A 22,177-nucleotide genomic window follows, 5' to 3' on the forward strand; every position below is an offset into this window, starting at 1 on the left:
TAAGTAGTTTTAAAAGTTTCTAGGATCCTCTCCCTCCTTTGGGCTAAATTCTAACCTGCAATACTTGCCTACAACATCAGACAGGAAGTCTTTGAGGATGAGAGTAGCTGCCTCCCTGGCAGCTTACTGGGTGGAATTGGGGTGGTCGAAGCAGTTGAGAATCACCAGCTTCACATTGGGGGGAAAACTGGTTTAAGTGAGATCTGAGTGTAGAGGTTAGCTGACCGCGCTCGGCGGCTCTGCCCCCAAAGGGACCTATTCATCTGCCTTCCTGTTCTGATGTACCTCGGGGACAGTTTGAGTTTTTGCGACCACTTGCATATTCCAAGTCCTGTTCCAAGGAGAAAGAGCAAAGAAGGGGACAGGGCGGGTGCTGGCTTTCTGGTAAGGTGGTTTCTGCACCACTGTAAGGACCCCCTACCCCTCGAGAGCTGGGGCTTGTATTTTCTTACTCTGGCCTGGTGTGTGCCCAGTTCATGTCCTCTGGGAAGAAACAAGGAGCGAAGGACCTTTGGCCACTTGCCAGTCGGCCACAACTGGCATATCCTCACTAACCAGGGGCAGGCTGGAGTGTTGGTGCCTTGGGAAAGGCCTCTTGGGGCCATAGTTCTCAAGCTGAGTTTTTTGAAGGGTTAATAAGTAGAAAGTGGATTTGAAGATGGGGCGGGGAAAGAAGGGATTTAGCAATAGAATCTGAGCACATGACTTCTTGTTAAATCAGCTGTTCATAGTCCCTCCTCCCCTACCTTTCTAGACTGATTTTTTTCCCTCTTGAATGCATAGGACCTGTAGATATACTCTTGTTACACCCGCCCCCAACAAAAGGCCCCTATCTTTCTAAGTCTCTGCATGACTTCGGCATATGGCTTCCTTCCCATTTGTTAGAGCCAAGGTTTCAAGCCCAGGCCCGCACTCTGTCTTGTTGTCCTCCAGGCTAATCGATTACTTTTGTTAAAGCTTCATCCCTTCCTGAGAACCTTCTAAAAACGATAGCTGTGGGTGATGGAGCTACTCTCTTCCCATGTCTCTTTAAGTCTCTGTGCGACAGTGTCTTGATACAGCCCTTTGTACATGGAAAGGTTCATTAATGGTCTAAGCCAGGTGTCAGATGTTCTTGTAGAGATAGTAAATCTTCGCAGCCTTGCCAACTACTGAGCTCTCTGGGAATTGAGGTGGAAAAGTGGCCAGAGATAAGGTGGAGGTGTGTTCCACTAAAGTATAGACTAAATGCATCGCACCCCCCCCCCCAGCTTGTGCTCTAACTCTCAAATTTTAAAATATTTTGAGATGGGGCGGGGGAGAGGAGAAGCAGGCTCCCTCGCTGAGCAGGGAGCCTGACACGGGGCTTGATCCCAGGACCCTGAGATCATGACCTGAGCCGAAGGTAGATGCTTAACCGACAGCCACCCAGGCACCCCTAGTCACCATCTGTTCAACTTGCTAGCTGCTCTCCCTTTACTTCACCTCCCAGTGCATTCCCCAGCTCATGTAACCCGCCCCCCCCCCCAGGGGGGGCAGTGTTGGATGGCCACCTCCCCTTCATCCTTGCTCTTGCTATTTTCCAGCAGCTTCCTGTGAAAAGGGGACGTGAGGGAATTTTAAAATTTTGAATCATGCTTTGCTATCAATAGGTTTTTCCTCCATGCAGGCTGCATATTAGCCCCTTTGTGGGGGAGATGTTTAAAAGTCTTTAAGAAGCTTCCCTTTGCTTTCCTGTAGGGAACTCCTGGCTGTGTATGTCCTTTATATATGAGGTGAAACGAATTTCCTGTTATAAAACCAATGCCAAATGCTGGTTTGAGGAGCCTTTGGTTGCAGAGACTCGGAGCAGCAGGAAGCAGAGTATCTAAAGTTGGAAGGTCTGGCTGAAACTTGATACTCAAGATGTTTGAAATCTTGATGAGGAAGGTTTCTACCTGACCTTTAGCCTCCCTCCAGAACCCAAAAGAACCCTACCAATTAAACTGTAAACTCGTTTTCTCTATAATCTAAAAGTTAAATTACAAAAGTAATACTGTAAAAAGACAATTCAGAATGATAGAGCCCTTAAAGTAAGCTTTATAATCTTTATGCTTTTTCCTTACTACCTGCCCCCAAACCATCTTAGGAAACCCTGCACCTCAAATGCAATGCTTTCTTGAGCAGCCCTGCCCACCATTCCTCATAGAATTCCAGTGGATTAAAGTGTCTATTTTCTGATACTAATTATTTTACATAAATGGTATTGACTTTTGCAGCTTCCTTTATCGCTAGCAATGGATATTGTAAATCCATTTGCATGCATTTTAATGAGCACTTTTCTTGGGGCACCTGGGTGGCCGGTTAAGCATCTGCCTTCAGCTCGGGTCATGATCCCTGGGTCCTGGGATCCAGTCCTGCATCAGGCTCCCAGCTCAGCGGGGAGTCTGCTGCTCCCCCTCCCTCTGCCCTTACCCCTTGAGCTTGTGCTGTCTCAAATAAAATCTTAAGAAAAAAGTGATTAAACATTTTTTTTTTAAGTTGATGCTAAAAAATCCAGACTGCTAAGGACAACAAAGTGTCTTCACTCCTTAGAGACAACAAAGGTTCCAGTTTGGCAAGAACCATTGCCTTTTTCAGGCGGGTGGATTGTTCCTTTTTCTAGGAAAACCCTTGGAATGGACCGCAGGGTTTGTAAACAAAGGCCTCAAAACATCTACGAGGTCTTTGCTGAAAGGAATTCACTGCACTGAATGGCAATGAAAAATGTGGTCGGGTAGGAGAGGCAGTTCTTGAGAGGGAAAAGTAGGACCATAGCCCACCTCCAAGAGTAGGTGTGGAATGTGTGTTACCAGGTATTAGAACACCCCTGGCCCTTGATCTGAATGAAGTTTGCCTCCAACTGTTCCCGTGGTCTAGAAGCTTAGTCCTCACAGCACTGTGGCTTCAAGCGTAGTTGCCATGCTGTGGAGATGGCAAAGTGCCCCTTCGACAGCCCCTCCCAACCCATCATCCTCTGCTCACCTCTAGTCTCACGGACATCACACCCCACAGTTCAGCTCTCTGAGGTACTGCTCTCTGCCCCAGGGGCTCAGTTCTGTGGCTGCGTATCAAGGAGTAATTCCAAATGAAACTCAGCCAGATGCCAGCAAAAGCGCCTTGTTACACAGTGTGTTGAGCTGCTGACAGGAGGTCAGGGAGGACATCGTGCAAGGTGGAATCCTGAGCCGTACCTTGAAGGCTGCCAGGTGTTCACTATGGCTAACCTGCTTTCTCGCGGTGGCGGATGCACATCTTCGGGGATATCCCGAAACAGGGAACACTTGCAGGTTTTCTTGAGCTTTAGCAAAACAAAGCTGGTAGGAGCCAGAGGTCATAAGCTTGTACGGTAAATGTTGCACCACTTTCATGCTTTTGCAATTAGTATTTAAAGACCACAGCATGCCATGCTTTTTATACAAGTCGTTTGGAAGTCACCCATCCATGCTCTGCGCATTTATCCGTTGAGCCCTTCGTGTGCTGGTCACGTTTTGTGGACTCTTCTTCGCCTGCCTTGTTGCCGTTCATCTCTTCTCCTTCTCATCCTCCTGTTGTGACTCTGCTGGAATTAGTCAGATTAAGCTCTGAGCATTTTATGGTCTTTCCCAGAAACACGGCATTGCTCCGTACTCCTGTACCTTAGCCTTGACCCAGTCAGATGCTTCACGTTTGTTGAAGAGGCTCTGTTACTATCTTTGTCCAGCCTCATCCCACTGGAAGCCATTTATCATGCTGATCACCCAGTCCTTTCTAGTAGGAATCATCACAGAACAGAGCTGACAATCTTTTATTAATTCCACATTAAAGGAAAGCTATTTACTTAGGGTAAAAGTCTGTGATGCTTCAAAATCTTTTTTGCAAGTATTTCAAATCATGTAAAATTAGTATTGAAAAGGGTCACGTGGTAGGCTCAGAGCATGCGACTCCATCTGGGGGCTGTAAGTTCTAGCCCCATGTTCCGTGGAGAGTTGATTTAAAAAATTAGTATTGAAAAAAATGTATTTTTCCTTTTGTCTTAATCCCATAGAATACTGGGAAAGAAGGGCAGACACACGGTCACTTGGGAGAGTTGAACTGAATCCCTGAAGTTAAATACCACAAGGTGGCACACTTTTCCCACTTACAGGTAATAGCACTCTTGCTTTGAGAACTCCCCGGTGTAAATAAGCTGCAAAGTAACTTGAAGCTTTTTGCAATTATACTTGGAAAATCACTGCTAAAAGGTTTAAAGATCTAGTGGCAAAGTCAGTTTAAGAGAAGTGGTTAAGGAGAAATCTCTAGGAGTCAAGTGCATAGGAACGGGGTCTAAAGTCATTCAGGCGGGAAGGTCTCTGACATTTGTTTCCTTGTCACGTGGGGGCCATATGGAATAGATGTCATCAACTCGGAATGTCCAAAGGTAAGCCTTTTCTGTTTGCCTCCTAAATTTTTGTTACATTGTAATGTGGGATGGATTAACTCCACCTAATATTTCCTATCTGCAGATATAAAGAAAGATTTTTCCATACCAGGTATGTGATATGTAGGTACAGGAGTGAAGGAGTAAAATGTGATGAGGGAGGAAGGAGGGAGGGAAGGAGAGAAAAACACTGGGTGTTGAGGAAAGGGGTAAGTCACAAGAAGGCTGGGCCTGGGAACTCCATGCCTGCGATGAGGGCAGATCAGAGGGCCCTGCCAGCTTCTGCTGTGATCTGGCACGAAGTTATCCCCAACCCACAGGGTCTTTCTGCTTAGCGCACATAAGCTTTCATCATCCACACTGTCCAGGAAAGCCGTGGCAATCTGCAGCGAGATGTGGGCTCAAACCCACACTGAACTAGCGCTCCTTAAATTGCTCTTGTAAGTTTAATATCAGCAGAGGGAATGTGCCGGCACTGTTGTTCCTCTGTGAGGACCTAGTCAAAGGCAGGAACAGTCTGTACAGGGGTGGCACTGAGTATCATTTAGGTGAGGATCTCGCCCTCCAGTAGTGGCATATTGATCGACCATCTTCTGTGTGTCTAACACCAGAATGAAGGCATGTATCAGTGCCGCACGAAGGCAAATTTGGGCTCGACAGGAGCGCTTACTGTGGTATATTCCTAATAGTTCCTGGGTTCTTGCTCGTCACCCAGGAGAGTTCGTGACAATATTATCTCCATCCTTGATTAGAAACAGGTTCAGAAGGGGGCTTGAATTCAGACTCTAGAGCCCATGCTCCCCCCACTGCAGGGTGAAGCTCAGAATTCAAAAGAAGGGTCTTTCTCTGGAGGATTCAAGTCTGTGCTATACCACCTGGTAATAAATGAGGGTTGGACACCCGTGAGGGAGAAGTTATACTGATCCTTTCATTTACGTTTTCTTACCTTGGCAAGAATCTGACCGATTTCTGACAGAATCTTAACTGACATTTTAAAGTATACACATTGTTAAGTTTAAGATGATTTTTATTGAACAGGTATAAGATTCACCTTTACATTATTACAAATACAGTAAATTTTCTTTGTAAAAAAAAATTCTTGGATTTATAATTGTACAGTAAAACAAAGAAATATATAAATATGAAGGTCATTTTCCAAGTATTAGAACAATACTAATGGAATCACTTCCATAACAGTTTTTTTTCATAAACATTTACATGATTACCCACAAGTTGTATCAACTTCCAGAATAAGATATATTTCCAAAAAACAATCAAACAATATATCCTAAGTATTCCTCTGCATGGGATTTGGTCAATGAATATCAGCAGGAGAATTTTGTTACATATATATATATATATATATGATGAACATAAACATTTGTAAATGCAGACTATGTTGTCATTGTAAATAAAAAATTTTGCCAGCTTTGTCATATAGGGAGTAGCTAGAGACCACTCACATGACTATTTAAAATATACTGTGTATATATTCTCTTATGAAAAATCACATAATAAGGTAATAAGGCCTTTATTTCCAGAGCAGTCTTTAAACTTACTTCATCCTTTATATTTTTAGACTTTATATTCTTAAACATCTCAGCTACTAAAATTATGCATAGTACCTAAGCCAACACAGAAAGGGCCATTAGTAATTTCAGTTACAGTACTTGACTATATTCACATGACGTACCATCTAAGAGAACTGACCAAGTATAATTTCTGAACTGTCCCAGTTAGACCTGTTAAAATAAAATGCAGCCCCATCATAGAAGCCCAGGCTCTTTTAAGCATTATCATATATGATTATATAAGTGTTACGTAGCCTAACACTTCAGAGTACTTAAATGAAATACTTAATACTGTCAGCTTGAGTTTGCAAAGTGGTCTAGTTGGCGTGGCAATCTCAGTCTAACGTTACTTCTGGATGTTTTATGTTTTGGTTGGAGGTTAGCTGAAGATTTGTTTTCCTTCTAGTAACAAATGGGCTAAGTGGTGGACCTTGATGGCTCACGGTTTTCCCGCAAAAGCAAAACAAAACAGAAGAATCTAGTTTGGATATCATTGCTCTGGTGGTATTTTCCTGGAACGATGGTGGACTTTAGGATTCTTGGTCAAGACTTACTCAGATTTTAAGTACTAATCCACAACAGTTGGTGAATATGGAAGCCTTCCACACCACAAAGGGGAGTCAACTATCAAAATGCAAACTGACGGCCCAGGGCTGCTCTGCCCGTGCTACCCCAGACATCCTCTCTGGTCCCAGTTACCAGCTCCAGTCACAGGAAGTGGGCTTCTGACCAGCCTCTGTATTTCCCTCAAACAGGGTATTTAAGACTTCCTTATCTGACCACAAATAAATAGCTTTAATATACCATTAATCTTTCTCTAGGATAGGATTAGAAAAAGACAATGTTATACATTTGCAAATTCTCCAAGACTGGGTGGTTTGAAATTTGACTTTAATACTTAAAGACCAGTTTATTAAGATCTAATTTTTCAAATCCAATTTTCTCAACGCCAAATGGAACCAAAAGTGCACTTCGTATTTAAAAAGCAATTTTAAAAAATAGCTACATGGTTAAGATATAGCTAAACAGTACATGCTCTAAGAAAACCCAGGAAAGTAAGGCAGACATTTAAGCAAATTTTAACAAATATTTCCAGAGGGCCGTGAATAAATGTGGTTGCAAAGCATGCCCACCACTGCCACACAAAAGAAAATGAATGCAGACTCGTGCTGACTTTTCCCTCATCGATGTTTCTATTAAAATGATTTCCTACTACATAAATCAAGATGTATCTGGTGGCTGCTAAAATTATAGAGGCATGATTCTTAGCTTTTCAAGATCTCTACATTTTGTTTTTAAAAAATAATTCTCCATCCTTTTAAATACTGAGAGCCCGTCTTGTATAAAGTTGTCAGGCGGAGGGCAGGCAAGGATAAGACGGGCAGTGCCTGGATTACAGTACCTTTTACATATCTGAAGAATGTCCTCACTGAACCTCGCTTACAATCGATGGTTTTTTATCATTTTCAAAATGGCAAAATTATTTGCAGAAGTGCCAATAAAAAATATAGCCTAGAAATAATATTTTGAAAATAGAAAAATACCTTAGAACATGTCATAAATATCTCTAAACACTAGTTTCATATCTATTAAAAACTTTGACCCTCCCCCACCCCCATAATATATAATGGATGGATCAGCTCACTTGTTAATCACAGAGAACAAGCAAGTCTTTACCACTTAAGCTAAGGTTTCCTTGGTTAGACTAAAATGGTCAGGTCAATTTCTTTTCACGTCAAAATAAAATAACAAAAGTATTACTAATGAGTCAGAAACCCTATCTCTCAACATTCAAAACATTCTAAAATGGGGTTTCACCTTTTTAAAAATACCTATTTGCAACAGAACTGGATTAATTTAGAATACCCAATCCTTGAAATGTTAAAAAACCCAAAACCCTAACATGAACTACTAAAATTTTTCCAAAGCTCTACATTTGGACATTGAAATATTTTAATATATTTTCCCCTTACTTTGCCAACACAAATATACCTAGACCAAAGTTATTCTAACATATTGCGGTTTTTTTTTGGACACAGTTTTGAAAGTAAGGACTGGGAATTACTGGTTCTACAGAATCTGCATTTTTCTTCAGGGACTGAGTGACTCCAAGAACATTAAAACTTGTCATGAAAGACCAGAAAAACTTCCCACCTGATAAAAAGATGGTCTGCTGAGCTTGTTAAACTGGATCCAGATCAGATATTCTTACCTTTAAAGCTACACTGGATTATGTTATATTCTACTGTCTCAAAACAACTACTGTTACAGTAAAGAAAAAAACATAGCTTCCCATTGTGGGGAGTTTAAAATAGAAAACCACGAGTCCATGTCAGTAATGTCAAGCAGCTGTCCCCTGTCTTATCTGCCACTTCCCTGGAATAACTTTCAGTTTCAGAAAGAAGTCTGAACTTACACAGAAAAGGCCACTGTTTCTGATCATGCTACAATTTTCCTCCTGTTCTGAATTCAGACTCCTGAAGCCAGCAGATACTACTCAGTTAGAACAGCTCTTAAGGTGCCTTACGGGAGCCTAACCTATTAAGCATTAAACTTACCTTGAATCTCATCTATAGTGCTAGTCGGAGTTCTGCAGCTCATCTAACATTCACTAGTAACAATACATGTTGCGTAATAATGGCATTACACTCATTCACATATCTCAGACTTAAACACACTTACTCCATTTGTGACGGATACGGTGAGAATTGAGCATTCTACGTGTTTAAATAGTATAACATTTTCCCCCAAACATGAACACCCAAACTTTATATCAATTATTTAATCAAGAAGAATTAATAAACAGTACAATACTGTAGGTAGGATAGAATATGGAAGATTTCCTTAAGAGATTATAACTATCTGGACAGAATTTATAGGGTTCAAATGATTCACTTATTACCTCCCAAACATTCAACTTAAATAATCCGAGCCCAAACCTGTTGAGCACCTCGACTACAGGTTTTATACTTCAGTATGGAAACATACGCAGACGGAGAGCCTCGTTTTCCGCACCTGGAGGTTCTGAATTTTCATTAGCCTGTGCAGTGGCCGCAGAAGCCACGTGCAGCTAGCGACGTGTGGCCCAGCACCTGGACGCTACAGTTCTGATGTTCCCTTTCGGTGGGTGGGACAGGATGGTGGTGGGCACTTTCCCAGAAGAAATCGGTGTTGGCTTTCCTCTGAATAGAGGAACATGCTTCATCTGTAAACTATGTTCATTTTCTCCTAAGTGCTTGAATGAAGTGCCTCGACAGCTTGACTGCCCACGTCTCACACCCCCAGGGAAGCTGCAGTTCACCAGCTTGACTTCTAGCGTTTGATTACAACTTGTTCATAAGCTCCGGACCCCACCCTACAACAGGAGGGGAAAAAAACCACTTGAAGGTCTTGAGCTGTAATGCTTGAAACTGTTCTAGTTAACCTTGCCCTCCAAAAGATAGTGCGTTAGGCATTTTCTACTAGATTTGATTTCCACACAGTTGAAAGATCTCACAGACAGAAAATACTTGAAATATTAAATGTTTATCATCAGTACATTGGATTAGTCACATTTATCCCTACCGTGACCTAGTATTGTTCCTAAATCTTAACCTGTGGCAAGACATCTTTTCTTGAAACACATTTATACATAAATCCTAAAAATCAATCTCATCCAAGAGTACATACTGACTGGCAATTTACCCAGGGCTTGCAGAGTTACTACGTGATTGTTTTTAGTGTGTGGTGTCTTAATGTACCTTTCTAGAAAGTGCAAGAATTCTTTTAGTCAACATGACAATGTCTTTATTTTATTTTTTTAAAGATTTCATTTATTTGAGAGAGAGAGAGAGCTAGAGAGAGCATGAGCGGGGGGGGGGGGAGGGAGAAGGAGAAGCAGGCTCCCCACTGAGCAGGGAGCCTAACATGGGGCTTGATCCTAGGACCCTGGGATCATGACCTGAGCTGAAGGTGGACACTTAACCAACCGACAGCCACCCAGGCGTCCCCATGCCAATGTCTTTATACATGGTCAGTAATGTAAATTATACCAGTATAATACAGATTTAAAGTGAAGTGATTTTTTTTCAAGATTTATTAGAGAGTGTGAGAGCAGGGGGAAGGGCAGGGGGAGAGAGGGGGAGGGAGGGAGGGAGAGAGAGGGGGAGGGAGGGAGGGAGAGAGAGAGTGAGAGAGAGAAACAGACTTCCTGTTGAGCATGGAGGCTCGATCCCACAACCTTGAGACTACGACCTGAGCCGAAATCAAGAGTTGGGTGTTGAACTGACTGAGCCAGCCAGGTGCCCCTAACGTGAAGTGATCTTGAAGAAGGGTATATTTCTTCATTAGCTTGGTTTGTGGTACACTGCTGGCTGTCCCCCTAAATCTATCCTCCCCCTCTTCATGGTTCTGGCTACAGGCTGTACAGACTTCTCAGCTAGAGGCCACATTTCCTAAACTCCTTTGTTGACAGGTGTTAGCATGTGACTCGGTTTCCCTCCCCATGGAACATGAATGGGGATGTGTCAACTTCTGTCTCACTTGCTTAAAGAGAAATTGCTTGCTCTGGACTGGTAGCCATCCAAGTTTGACAAAAGGTAGGGAAGATGGTGAAGGCAAATGGAGGGGACTTGGGTCAGTGAATCACCTTTTGAGGCAAAGCTGTCTCATCAGCCTGGCCACTGTATTTTTGGTTATCTTTGTTATAGCAGCTTAGCCTTTGCCCTGATATTCTAGGTACTGACTGACCTCTATTAACGAAATATGGAGAATACTAAAAACTTAAAATTTGCAAGCTTTGTGACTAAAACATATTTAAATGAAGTAATGGCCTCATCAACAGAAGGTTTGTTACTGCTGATGTACCTAGTACCTTGTCCCTATGTTATAATGGAATGAACACACATGTTCCCTCTATTGTTTCTTCATCTGGGAGGATAAAGGTTTTCTACAAGTCTATAAAAGCACAGTGTCTTTCTGATGGCAGCTGGGTTTATTTTTAGGTGAGGATCCTTGAGCCCTCCTGAGTAAGCAGGAGGGGAGCTGAGGAGGTGGTGTTGCATGGAGGGAGGGTATTATGGCTTCAAGTTATCACCAGTACCCATCTCCTCCTGTGTCAAGATGCCAGGGGCTACACTACCTGACCATTTCACTCTGCGTATGCCCAACATCAGTAAGACCAGAAGCAGCCACCATGACGATGCCAGGGGCTACACTACCTGACCATTTCACTCTGCGTATTCCCAACATCAGTAAGACCAGAAGCAGCCACCATGATTGATCTCTTCCCATATGGAATCTTAAGAGGAAATTCTAAAAAATGGGAGTAATGTACTGGTTACCAGACCACTGTGGACTGAATTGGACTTTTCAACTGACTGCTCAGAGGCTCCTGGTCTTACAGATTCATTCTGCAGAAGAAACAGGAACATTCTCAACAGAACACCTGTGAACATTCATTCACAGCTACAGACAATCCGAATTTGAAGGGACCTTGCTGAGCGCTGCCCCTGCACACTGGCTTTCAGAGGCCCTAAAATGGTTCTACTCTGGCAATGATGGAGTAACAGGAACCACTTTCCCTCCTGCTTTAAATACTAGAACATTTTTATAGCACATGTAAAACAACAGTTTCACACACTAGACAACAGGCAGTACAGGACCGGTCCTGAGAGAAGGGAAATCAAGGAAGAAAGTCCAAAGCGGTTTCCTTCAGGGTCCTTCCAGCCTGCAGTGCAGGGAGAACCCCAACACAGCCAGGTGGTCTTTCTGAGTGTGGGGGTCAGAGGTCAGACTGGGGGCGAGAATCTGTAGGTGAGGATAACAGAAGGAAGGGCAGGTGAAAATAATGACCGGAGAATTTCCAAGTTTGAGGAAAACTGTAAACCACAGATCCAAGAAGCTCCATGAACCCCACGCAGAATAAACACAAAGAAAAACACACCACGGCACATCATAACCAAACTGCTAAGAACCAGTGATAAAATCTTAAAAATGGCCAGAGATGAAAGATAAATCACACAGAGGAAGAGAAACAAATGAAAGACTTTTTGTCAGGAACTAAATGTCTCCAAGGCAAGCAAGGAGTGCAACCCCGCAACCTCTGCAGGCATCCCTGGGCTGGTCAGGCTGTTTCCACCAGGCTTCAAGTGGATTACTGGGGATATGCCTCCCCAGGTCTCTACTGCTTGTTGCTCTGTTCTCTTCATTCTCATGGGTTCACTTTCTTAGCGAGGTATGTATGGTTCTTGCGCCTCTTCAGTGCCCGAGTAAACAATTCTAGTTTCGTCTTGTGCTGCCAGTTTCTCTCTCAGACTAGATCTAATGCTAACACATCCGTTTCTCTGATACACACCGACGAGTGACAGAGAGCCTACGTATGCAAGTACTGTGCTGGGCACTTCACGATGCTCTGCAAGAGGGACTGTTAATTAGTGCATGTTAAGCACCCGAGCGTTTCCTGCATGCCAGATTTTGTTTTAGTCATTTCCCTCTGTTAGCTCACTTAATTTAAGCCTTATAACTCTTATGAGGTGGGTTCTGTTACCGTCACTATTTTGTAGGGAGGAGACTGAGACAGAGGGAAGTGGGGTAACTTATCGAAGACGCACGGCTGATACTCGGTGGAGCCTGGGACTGAACCCAGGGAAGCCAATTCCAGAACCTGCGTCGTTAACCCCAGCGGCGTGTCTTTTTGTGGCAAGAAAGAGATATAATTTGTCAGCGTTATAGCCAAGCCGGGTCATGGTGGCTAAGCCAGGAATGAAACCCGTGTCTGACTGCACGGCCCATTCTGCTCAGCCTTCCTGCGGCATGTGACATTAGTCATGTACTTCAACCCCTGATTCTCACTTCAGGCTTTCATGCATTGGGTGAGGGTTCTTCTAACATTCGTCTGGAAAGGGGGTGGGACCCAGAATTATGAATGCCTTTAGAGCCTAGGTTCTAGATTATCTCTCAAATGGAAATTATTTTTCTTTCCTCTTAATAACAACAATATACACAACTAGCATGTACTCAGGGCTGTCCATGGGTTAGGCACTGTGTTAAATACTTTACGTAAGTTATCTGACTTAATCCTCAGTCAAATCCTGTGAGTTAGGTAACATTTATCCCTCCCATTTTTCAGGTGAGGAAAAGAAGCCTTACGGAGGTTGGTAACATCAGTAAAGCAGCTAGGGTGGAAGTCTGACGTGGACCCTGCACAGTCTGAAACGAGAGGAGAGACAGCCTGTGCGTTTGAGCCTTTACTATCTGGTTCCAGCTGTATTGCTTGCTGTTCCTCCACCTAAATTAATCATTGATAGAGCTTACTGAGTATATCATATCATTTACTCTTTAAAAAATCAATCCCATGATTATCCCCTCTTTTCAACAGGGGTAACTAAAATTCCATCGAAGTTAAAAGATTTACCGAGGACCCCAAAGTAGCCTGGCTAGGATAGGAACCCAAGCTCTTTAACTCAAAAACACATGTTCCCTCTACTATACTTATCACTGTCCTCATAAATGTTCTTTTTCTACCTGTTCCTTGCTACTAGTCTCTCCTTGCTCCGATCCCCCCCCCCTCCAAATTATGGCTAGTTTTCTAAAATGCCCATCTGATAGATCACTTTCCTGCAAAGAATGATCAAACTGTACACAGGATAAAAAAAGGTAGTAAACTCTTTGCTATGGTGACAGAGGTCATTTACAACCTGGCTTGGAGACTGTTGCCAGCCTCATGTCCCACAGCTCCCTTCCCGTGCCCCCTCCTCAGAAGTACGGATTCACTGGCAACTCCCTAAGTAGGTTATATTATTCACAAGCTAGCAAGGTAGGGTGGCTAGCTACCATGAATGCATTTGGACTCAAAGAGACGGGAGTTTCAATCTTGGTTTTACCACTTACTAGTTTTTAGGCTTTGGGCAAGTTACTTTAACCTCTTTGTTTTCTCTTTTTAAAAACTAATAATAGTACTTTGTGAGTACTGAAAGAGGTAACGTAAGAACTGAATGAAACATATATATGTGCCTGGTATAACAAATAAATGCTCAATAAGTGTTATCTATAATTATTACATATTTACTATTACATAATTTATAATTATTATGCCTATAACTTCATTCTATTTGACCCTATTACCAGGAATATTTGTCTTCCTCATATCCACCTGTTAACCCCCAATTACCTTTTAATTCTCCCCAAGACTCTCTTCAGGTGTCGACTTTCTAGGAAGTTTTCTCTGTGTGAGTGAGGTCCCATCTCTGTTCTCTCTGTTTCCTCTACTTCTCTATATTATAGTACTTATTATACTGCTATAAATTTTAGTTTGTCTATCTCACTTGCTACAAAGAGTCCGATAATAAATATTTTAGGCTTTGTGGGCCATTGTGATCTCTACATACCACTCAGCTCTGCTACTGGGGCATCAAAGCAGCCACAGATAACACATAAATAAGTGCTGTATTCCAACAAAACTATTTTTACAAAAATAGGCACTGGGCCAACTTGGCACACAGGCTGTAGTTTGCCAACCCTATGTGCTAGGAACATAAGCTAGCTGAGGGTGAACGGGGTCTTTCTCCTTTGCATCCTTACCCATAACTTGGCCTAATATAATGAATGGATAAGTCAGTGAGAGTTAATGAACACTATAAATTGTGCTTATATCCTCTAAAAACCCCAGTTTAAAAGAACTATTTCCTCATAGTCTCTTTATATGTCCCTCTCTTACCTATCACATCTGATTGTAGATATTTACTGTATCCTTTGTATCTTTTAGACCCTGCAATGTGCTAGACACACAGGAGGTGCTCAGTAAGAGGAGTATTGGTGGAACAAATGAATGAGACTTCTTTCAGGCTCTGAGCATTAGATAATAAAATAACTGTCTCGGACCGAGGGGGCTCCCTAACACAACTCTGACTTATCCTGGAACTTTACATAAATATTACACAGAAATACCGAGTATCGGGGGTGCATATCAGGGCAGAGATCAGAATTCCTCAAGTGTTCTGAGCATCGGTGCTCACGACTATTTGCTGCAGGGCTGGGAATCAGAATGGTAAGTCTGGCAGGTAGCCTTTTCTTCATCTGAATCTGAGACTCCCAAAATGTTTGGTTTTTCTGAACTGTTCTTAGTATGTATGTTAGACTCTTTTAGGGTGGAGAAGAGGGGAGTACAAAAAAGGTTAATACCAAGTGTATGCTGTTGAGTGGCTGTGTGACTGCTCACAGCAGACAAGAGCACTGACTGAAGTGTAATTCTGCTTTGCTCTTTCTAAAATATCAGACTAAGAACTCTCTTCTTTCTTTTCCTTCCTTCCTTCTTTCCTTCCTTCTTTCCTTCCTTCTTTCCTTCCTTCCTTCCTTCCTTCCCTCCTTCCCTTCTTTTTCTTCCCTCCCCTCCCCTTCCCTTTCTTTCAAGATTTTATTTATTTGTCAGAGAAGGCGAGAGAGCAAGTGCACAAGCAGGGGGAGAAGCAGGCTCCCTGCTGAGTAGGAGGCCTGATGAGGGGCTCGATCCCAGGACTCTGAGATCATGACCTGAGCCAAAGGCAGATGCTTAACCAACTGAGCCACCCAGGCGCCCCCTAAGAACTCTTTTCTAAACATCCCTTTTCATTGCATCTTGCCCAATGCTCTTCCGGTCCTCTACTAATACATTCTAAAAACACATTTAAGAAAGTCAACACATAAACATATAATTTCAAACATACTCAAGGAAAACTCAGAGCTGTAATTCTTCTCATGGAAGCACTGTATGTGTCTTCTAGCCTCAGTTATAAACTTTGTACCCTTCATCTTCCACTCAAGAAAATTTAAAAGAAAAAGGCAGTGTATTCTTTATTTAATAAGATACTACCTGGATTACATACCTATTTGGAAGATGATGGCTGCCGAAGGTCGTACTTCCTCCAGGACCCACAAATAACCTCAGGCCTTCCTCTGCAATTCACATGTAAAATATTTGTTATAGGTACACTTATCAGATTATTGTCAAATAATATTCTTATTGTACTCAATTCATATTTTACATTTTAGTTTTATTAAAGAAATAAAAAACTTAAAAAGCTACGGGCATGTTTTCAAACAGGCAATTAGAAGATCTCCTCATAGTTATTTCTCATCAACTTCCCTAAAGCTATTTTTCTTTCAAATGGAGTAAAGAAGACATCTCTTCCTATAAATTTCCACAAGTAAGGTTTAATTATTTCTCTTTACAACCAGTTACATAGTGAAACTAAGTCCATTGTTAACTGCTCTCTCTTCACACCAACGTGAATAATTATACCTTTCAAACTGGTGGCACGTGCATTTTCAGCCTCAGTGAAAATGCTGAGGAGGGAATAAAGGATTCTGTTATTCGCTATCCTCTCAAGATCACCACCCAGCCTTCCACGTTGCACAGTGATGTGAAGCGCCTGTGTCCAGTTATGTCAAACAGACGGGGACATCTGCCATAAGGTACACAGACACGGTGGATGTTGAGGCGCACACAATACAACCTTCCTTTAAAACTGATGTTTTTAAACTAAAGTTCATTCTCTTCTAAATTTAATATCCATTCCTGGAAATAAATGAGCTACAAAGTTATCTTCAGATTTTCATGGGCAATCAAATTTATTTTGCCAATGTGTAACAGTCAGTGTGATGTAGGGCCCCTTTCCTGTTGAGCACACGGACCACACGAACCTGGGCTGCAGACAGCTATGTACATTTAATGTTACCCACACACCTTCTGCACTGGAGTCTAGGCTGAAGTCTTGACTCTGTAGTATTTTCTCCACAATATCATCTGCATCCACTCTGGTGTCATCAACTCGCTTCAGCTGAGACTCTACAGAATCTTGCTTCACTGGGCATCTTGGAAAACAATTAAAAACATTTTTCCCCTCCTTTTCCTTATGTTACGAGAACAAAGTTGTTTTTTTCTCCCCACTTAAACACAGACCGGAAGGATACCTGTTGAGCAGTTCTGAAGCTGTATCTTCTTTGCTGGCTGTATCAAGATTTGGTTCAGCTATTTTTTGCTCAATTTCATCACACGGCTCCAGAATGCTTTCAATTCCGGTTGATGTGCTTCCCACCGAGGTGTTTCTCCTGTGGCACAGCTCAGAAAAACTGGATGACCGGGAGTGGCACGAGCTATACCCTATCGGAGAAAATGCTTTGGATGAAATAACGAATATCAAATACACTATAATCAAGCATTCTTCTTCCACACCCCAGCAATTCCACATAACCCTTTAGCGCAGTAAATGTCTAAGGAATTCAACCTCACTGTTAGCCTCTACCTGATACTTTCGACTGCTGGCTTGCATAGCTTGATGTTCTGGAATGTCCACAGGCACCAAGTTCATCTGGAACAGAGGCACTCTTTGTTGAAAGATCTGCAATGTCATAACGCGATGTTACTACGACCGCCGACAAGTCAATGGTCAGTTTGTATTCTCATCTGCAGATTTTATGAAGTGCCAAGTTCATTATCAAGAAAAATTAGTTACAAAGTGAAAGAGACCCTTTTAAATTGGTACAATGTCAACTGCATTGCAAAAAATACAAAAAACTTAAATACCTTAGTTTATTGAAGAAATACAGTTGTTTTCATAAGATTTAACAGCATTCTATCTTAAATAAAACCATCGCAGCTTTTACGTTCGGCATTTCTCTAATAAAAATGAGTTGGATGTATTCTTATACTCACAAAATAGCCAGATTTTTGTGTGCTTTTTGAGGCAATCTTGCTCTCAAAAAATCCATCCCAGCAGTAAACTAAAAAGCACTTTGTTACTTTAATGTTAGTGCTGCTAGTGCTAGGCTATAATTTGGGCAAATGTCTGTGGTTGAAATCAACACAGCATGGAATGTAGCAGTGAGAATAAAAGTTTTCAGGAATTGATTATAGTATTCAGTTTCAAAGTAAATGTACAAAAAAAAAAAAACACTCCAAGAAAACAAAACACAAAAGCCCCAAACCAAAAAACAACCCAGTGTCAAAGCCATTACTAGCAGTTCCCTGATAATATGCCTATTCCAGATGCCAATTACGTATTTCCAGAACGAGGTTCCTCAAAATGCAAAACTGCGGCCATTTTCATTAGCGTGAAATATTTGGAAACTAGAACTATTTTTCACTTAGAAGTAAAAGGAAACCAACCGAGTAACACAGCAATTATAGCAGCAGTTCTATAAATGATACTGGATGCAGCCGGACCAAGAAATGCTGCCAAACAAGGAAGCTACTGGAGCGACTGGAGCGACTGCTGCAAAGGTTTCTCACTTCTGGACAGGCCATAAGCTATAAATCCAAACCAACATCCCTTTATAGTGGTCCTAAACACAAAAGTGAGCTATAGCAAGATTGAAACCCAAAGTGTTGGTTCATATCAAGAATTATATAGGACTAACCTTTTACTCTGAGAGTTGGCTCAGATTTTAATTCATCCCTTTATCTGTTGGTTTTCAAAATGTATTCATTCAATATTTATTTATTGAATTATTTATTTATTATTTATTAAGCTGTAATTATTTATTAAGCTGTAACCAAGTCAGGTGCCCAATAATATAATATATAAGATATAGGGGGTACAAAATAAATGCTCAGAGTTTAGAGGTAGAAGTGGTTACAGTACAATGTGGCAAGCACCGAGGAAGAGTTATTAAGAGCTTCCAAGGACAAGTACATTGAACACAACCTGGTAGCGGGGGCAAGACCTCATAGAGGAGGCTAAGTCTAGGTCTTTAACCACACAGAGGAACTCCTTGGCAAGACTTGATGGGGAAAAGCATGCCTGTCTCATTTGCAGAGAGCAGACAGCTACAGTCAGAACATTGGGTAGTTGGGCAGGTATGACTGAAGGGAAAAGAGAGATGAATAGGTGCCTGGTAGTGAGGGACTTTCAATGGGTTTATTTTTATTTATTTATTTTTTAAAAGATTTTATTTATTTATTTGACAGAGAGAGACAGCCAGTGAGAGAGGGAACACAAGCAGGGGGAGTAGGAGAGGAAGAAGCAGGCTTCCCGCGGAAGAGCCTGACACGGGGCTCGATCCCAGAACTCCGGGATCGCACCCTGAGCTGAAGGCAGACGCCTAACGACTGAGTCACCCAGGCGCCCCTCAATGGGTTTAAAGAAGGAAATAATTCAGTGACTTTAAGCAAGGGTGTGATGTGACCAAACCCACATCCTGGCAACAGGATAGGATGGACTGTGCGTGGAAGAGTGAAGGTTTTCACAATAACCCATCTGAGAGTGACAGGTGGCTAGCAGGCACAAGTGGCAGGGCTTGATAGCCGAGTACATGAGTGTGCAAGGATAAGGAGACAGAAGATGTGGGAGGAAGGGTTAGGAAGACTTGGGCCAGGTGTGGGGACCCTGAGGTGCCTGAGGACGCCCGGTCACCATGCAGTGAATTGCTCCTGTGCCCCTGGACATACAAAGACAAGTAAGACCCGATCAGGAAGAACGTGGAGTCTGGCTGAGGAGAAACAAACAGATGGATTTCAGAATATGGAACATGAAGTGGACCTTCCCAGAAAGCATTTGGAAATGTGCACCTGGAGTTTAGCAGGGAGGTCTGGAGGCAACACAGATTTGTAAATCAAAGTGTTTGATACATATTTACATGATCCATTTACATTTATGTGCTACATCCAAGGGCATAGAGGATACTGCCCAGGAACAGTGAGGGGAGGGAACTGAACTCTGTGGAACATCAGTATTTAAGAGGAAGGTGGAAGAAGATGAAGAGGCCTCCAAGAAGCTAGAGAAGGAAAGGTCAGAGAGGCGGAAGCCAAAGGAAAAGAAGGCTTCAAGAAAGAGTAAATGGTCAAGTCAGGTGAGACCAGAAAAAATGCCCACAGGATTTGATAGTCATGTTACTGGAGACATCAAGACAGGGAAGAAGACAGAAGCCAGGCGGCATATGTATTTAGGAATAAATGCACAGTATATTCTTTCTAGATGTTTGTTTCTAAAAGGTGTGAAAGAGCAAAGGGGAAGATGGAGAAGCAGGGGAGGGGAGGCTGCAGGAAGAAGAGCACGAACCCACAGAAGAGCAGCAGACAGAGGATGTAGGGCCAGTGAGGTGTTTTTTTTTAAACAAAGAATTCAGAATATTTAAATACTGAAGAGAAGGAGCTAATGGAAACATTAAAAGTATGCAAAGGATTCACTGATCCTAAATCAGGAGATGTAGTCCTTATTATCCACAACAAACCTTGTCTTTGCAACTCTAGAAAGGTGGTGAAAATGTTAATCGCATCACTACACCTTTCTTTTCATTCTTTCAAATAATAACCTCGCTCACAAGAAAGAAAGGAAGAGAAGAAAGGAAGCTCCTAAGTCCTTCTTCTTCAGCCAGCTTAACATTTTCCCCACCCTGCTTTTAATTCCTGGAGCAGATTCTGACTGTGGCTGGGGGTCTGCCTGGAGACGTGGCTCTCAAGGTGTGGCCCAGGGCCCAGCAGCATCCGTATCTCCTGGGAACTCAATAATGCGATTTTTAGGCCCCAGCCCCGATCCACCCAATCAAAACCTCTAGCAGCAGGTTTAACAAGCCCACCAGGTGACTCTGATGTACACTCATGTTTGGGGACCACTGACAGAGGAAAAGTGATCCAGGAAGGAGAAGCAACACCTGACAGGTGGCTGGCGGATTGCTGGGCATGTGGAATGGGCAAACTCCTGCGGTACCCCACTACATCTGTAGGGGGCAGAAGTACACAGTGGGAGTGTGTGTCACTGCAACATTTAGCTCTTAATCTGTCAGGGCCTAACATTTTAGACAAATGAAGCATTGGCTTAACCAAAAACTGCATAATTAAAACTCTGCTGATAATTATTGGCCCATTTCATCAAGCCATCTACCCACAGAATTTTAAATCTGGGTGGGACTTTGGGCATCTTTTAGGATGTTAAGTCGTACAAATGAAAAAACCACACACCCATACCTGCTATTCCAAGATGGATTTTGAGAGTCTCTCCACCCTTTCTATCTTCTTCCAGAGACTCAGATTCACCAGCAATTGGTATAGACATCGATGTAGAAGGAGGCCTATAAATAAATATTTCTAAGAATCAGAACTTGATTGATGGGCGAATCTGAAAACTTGAAACAGTGTTAAAGATGGGTTGTAGAGTCAGTACACAGCCTTAGTAAGGTGGCTGCTTCATGTTACCTCTTTGAGGGTGAGCGTAATAAAAATCAACGAATACCGTATGAGCTTCCTCAAAAGTGGAATAAGATTCATGAGGGGAAGAAAGGATTTTTACTCAGCAGAAAATGTGAGACCAGAAAGGGCACTGCCCTCACGGAGTCTGGGAAAGGGAGAGGGGCTCTGTCCGTGCGTCCCCTGCACCATGAGTGGAGGATGCTTCAACCGTCACCTCTCAGACAGCGCAGGGAGGAGTCTGAGGCAGAGGAGGGGCACCAGGCTCCTTTGCATCTGAGGTGGGGGGGGGGTTGTATCACACCTCCCGCTCCAGGTGCCTAAGCTCTCTTGTTGGCTCTGCTAACTTCTTAAATGGTACCCATGGTTTCATCTTTTACCTTCTTCTCTGTAAACAGCTCACCTGCCCCAGGAGGAGTCCGTAAAGAACTCCAGTTGTTTGGATTTGCTTTCAGGCTGGACTCTCTGGGGTAGGTGATGGATAGATTTTCATTGGCTAATTCAAGGCTCCTATCTCCATATGGAAGCTGTGAAGCAGGGAGGGGCAAGTTCGAGTTCTAACAAGAGCCTTTTTTTTTTTTTTAAATAAAACATCCCTAACCTATTGAGGTTGATAGTCTAGAAAAAAAATCACATCTTCCTAGAGACCATCCCTTGATGACCTGAGGTAAAATAGAAAGGTGGCTGAAGGGATCATGAAGCTGACCCGCTATGTGGCGATTCTCTTTTTGTTTCTGTTATTTTCTATTTATTGAAATTCAAAACACACTAGCAGAGTACCTCCAAAATAAAGATTAGTAAATAAAACTAAAAAAGTATTTCCAAAATAAAGATGACCAAAAATTAGCCTGAGTATATTAGTTATCTCTTGCTGCTGTAACACATTACCACACACTCAACACAAATTTATTATCTTACATTTCTGTAGGTTAGAGGTCTGACATAGGTTCCACTGGACTCAAATCAAGGGGCTGGCAGGACCACATTCCTCCTTGGAGGCTTTAGGGGAGAATCTGTTCCCTTGTCCACTCCAGCTTCCAAAGACCACCTGCATTCCTTGGCTCATGGCTCCTT

General features: G+C 42.5%; 1 protein-coding gene across 1 annotated transcript in view; it reads right to left on the reverse strand.

The window, feature by feature from the left end:
• Positions 1–5,405: 5,405 nt before the first annotated feature.
• FAM102B (family with sequence similarity 102 member B) overlaps positions 5,406–22,177 on the reverse strand; it is an 82,606-nt gene continuing 65,834 nt past the window's right edge. The window contains exons 6-11 of the mRNA XM_008704216.2: positions 20,885–20,988; positions 17,226–17,321; positions 16,894–17,083; positions 16,667–16,794; positions 15,807–15,876; positions 5,406–9,322 (exon numbers count right to left, since the gene is read on the reverse strand). Coding sequence (XP_008702438.2) covers positions 9,280–9,322; positions 15,807–15,876; positions 16,667–16,794; positions 16,894–17,083; positions 17,226–17,321; positions 20,885–20,988 — 631 coding nt within the window. The 3' untranslated portion in view covers positions 5,406–9,279. The remainder of the gene's footprint in view (positions 9,323–15,806; positions 15,877–16,666; positions 16,795–16,893; positions 17,084–17,225; positions 17,322–20,884; positions 20,989–22,177) is intronic.

The sequence above is a fragment of the Ursus maritimus genome, unplaced genomic scaffold, assembly GCF_017311325.1.
Source record: "Ursus maritimus isolate PB19 unplaced genomic scaffold, ASM1731132v1 scaffold_12, whole genome shotgun sequence".
NCBI classification, from domain to species: domain Eukaryota; kingdom Metazoa; phylum Chordata; class Mammalia; order Carnivora; family Ursidae; genus Ursus; species Ursus maritimus.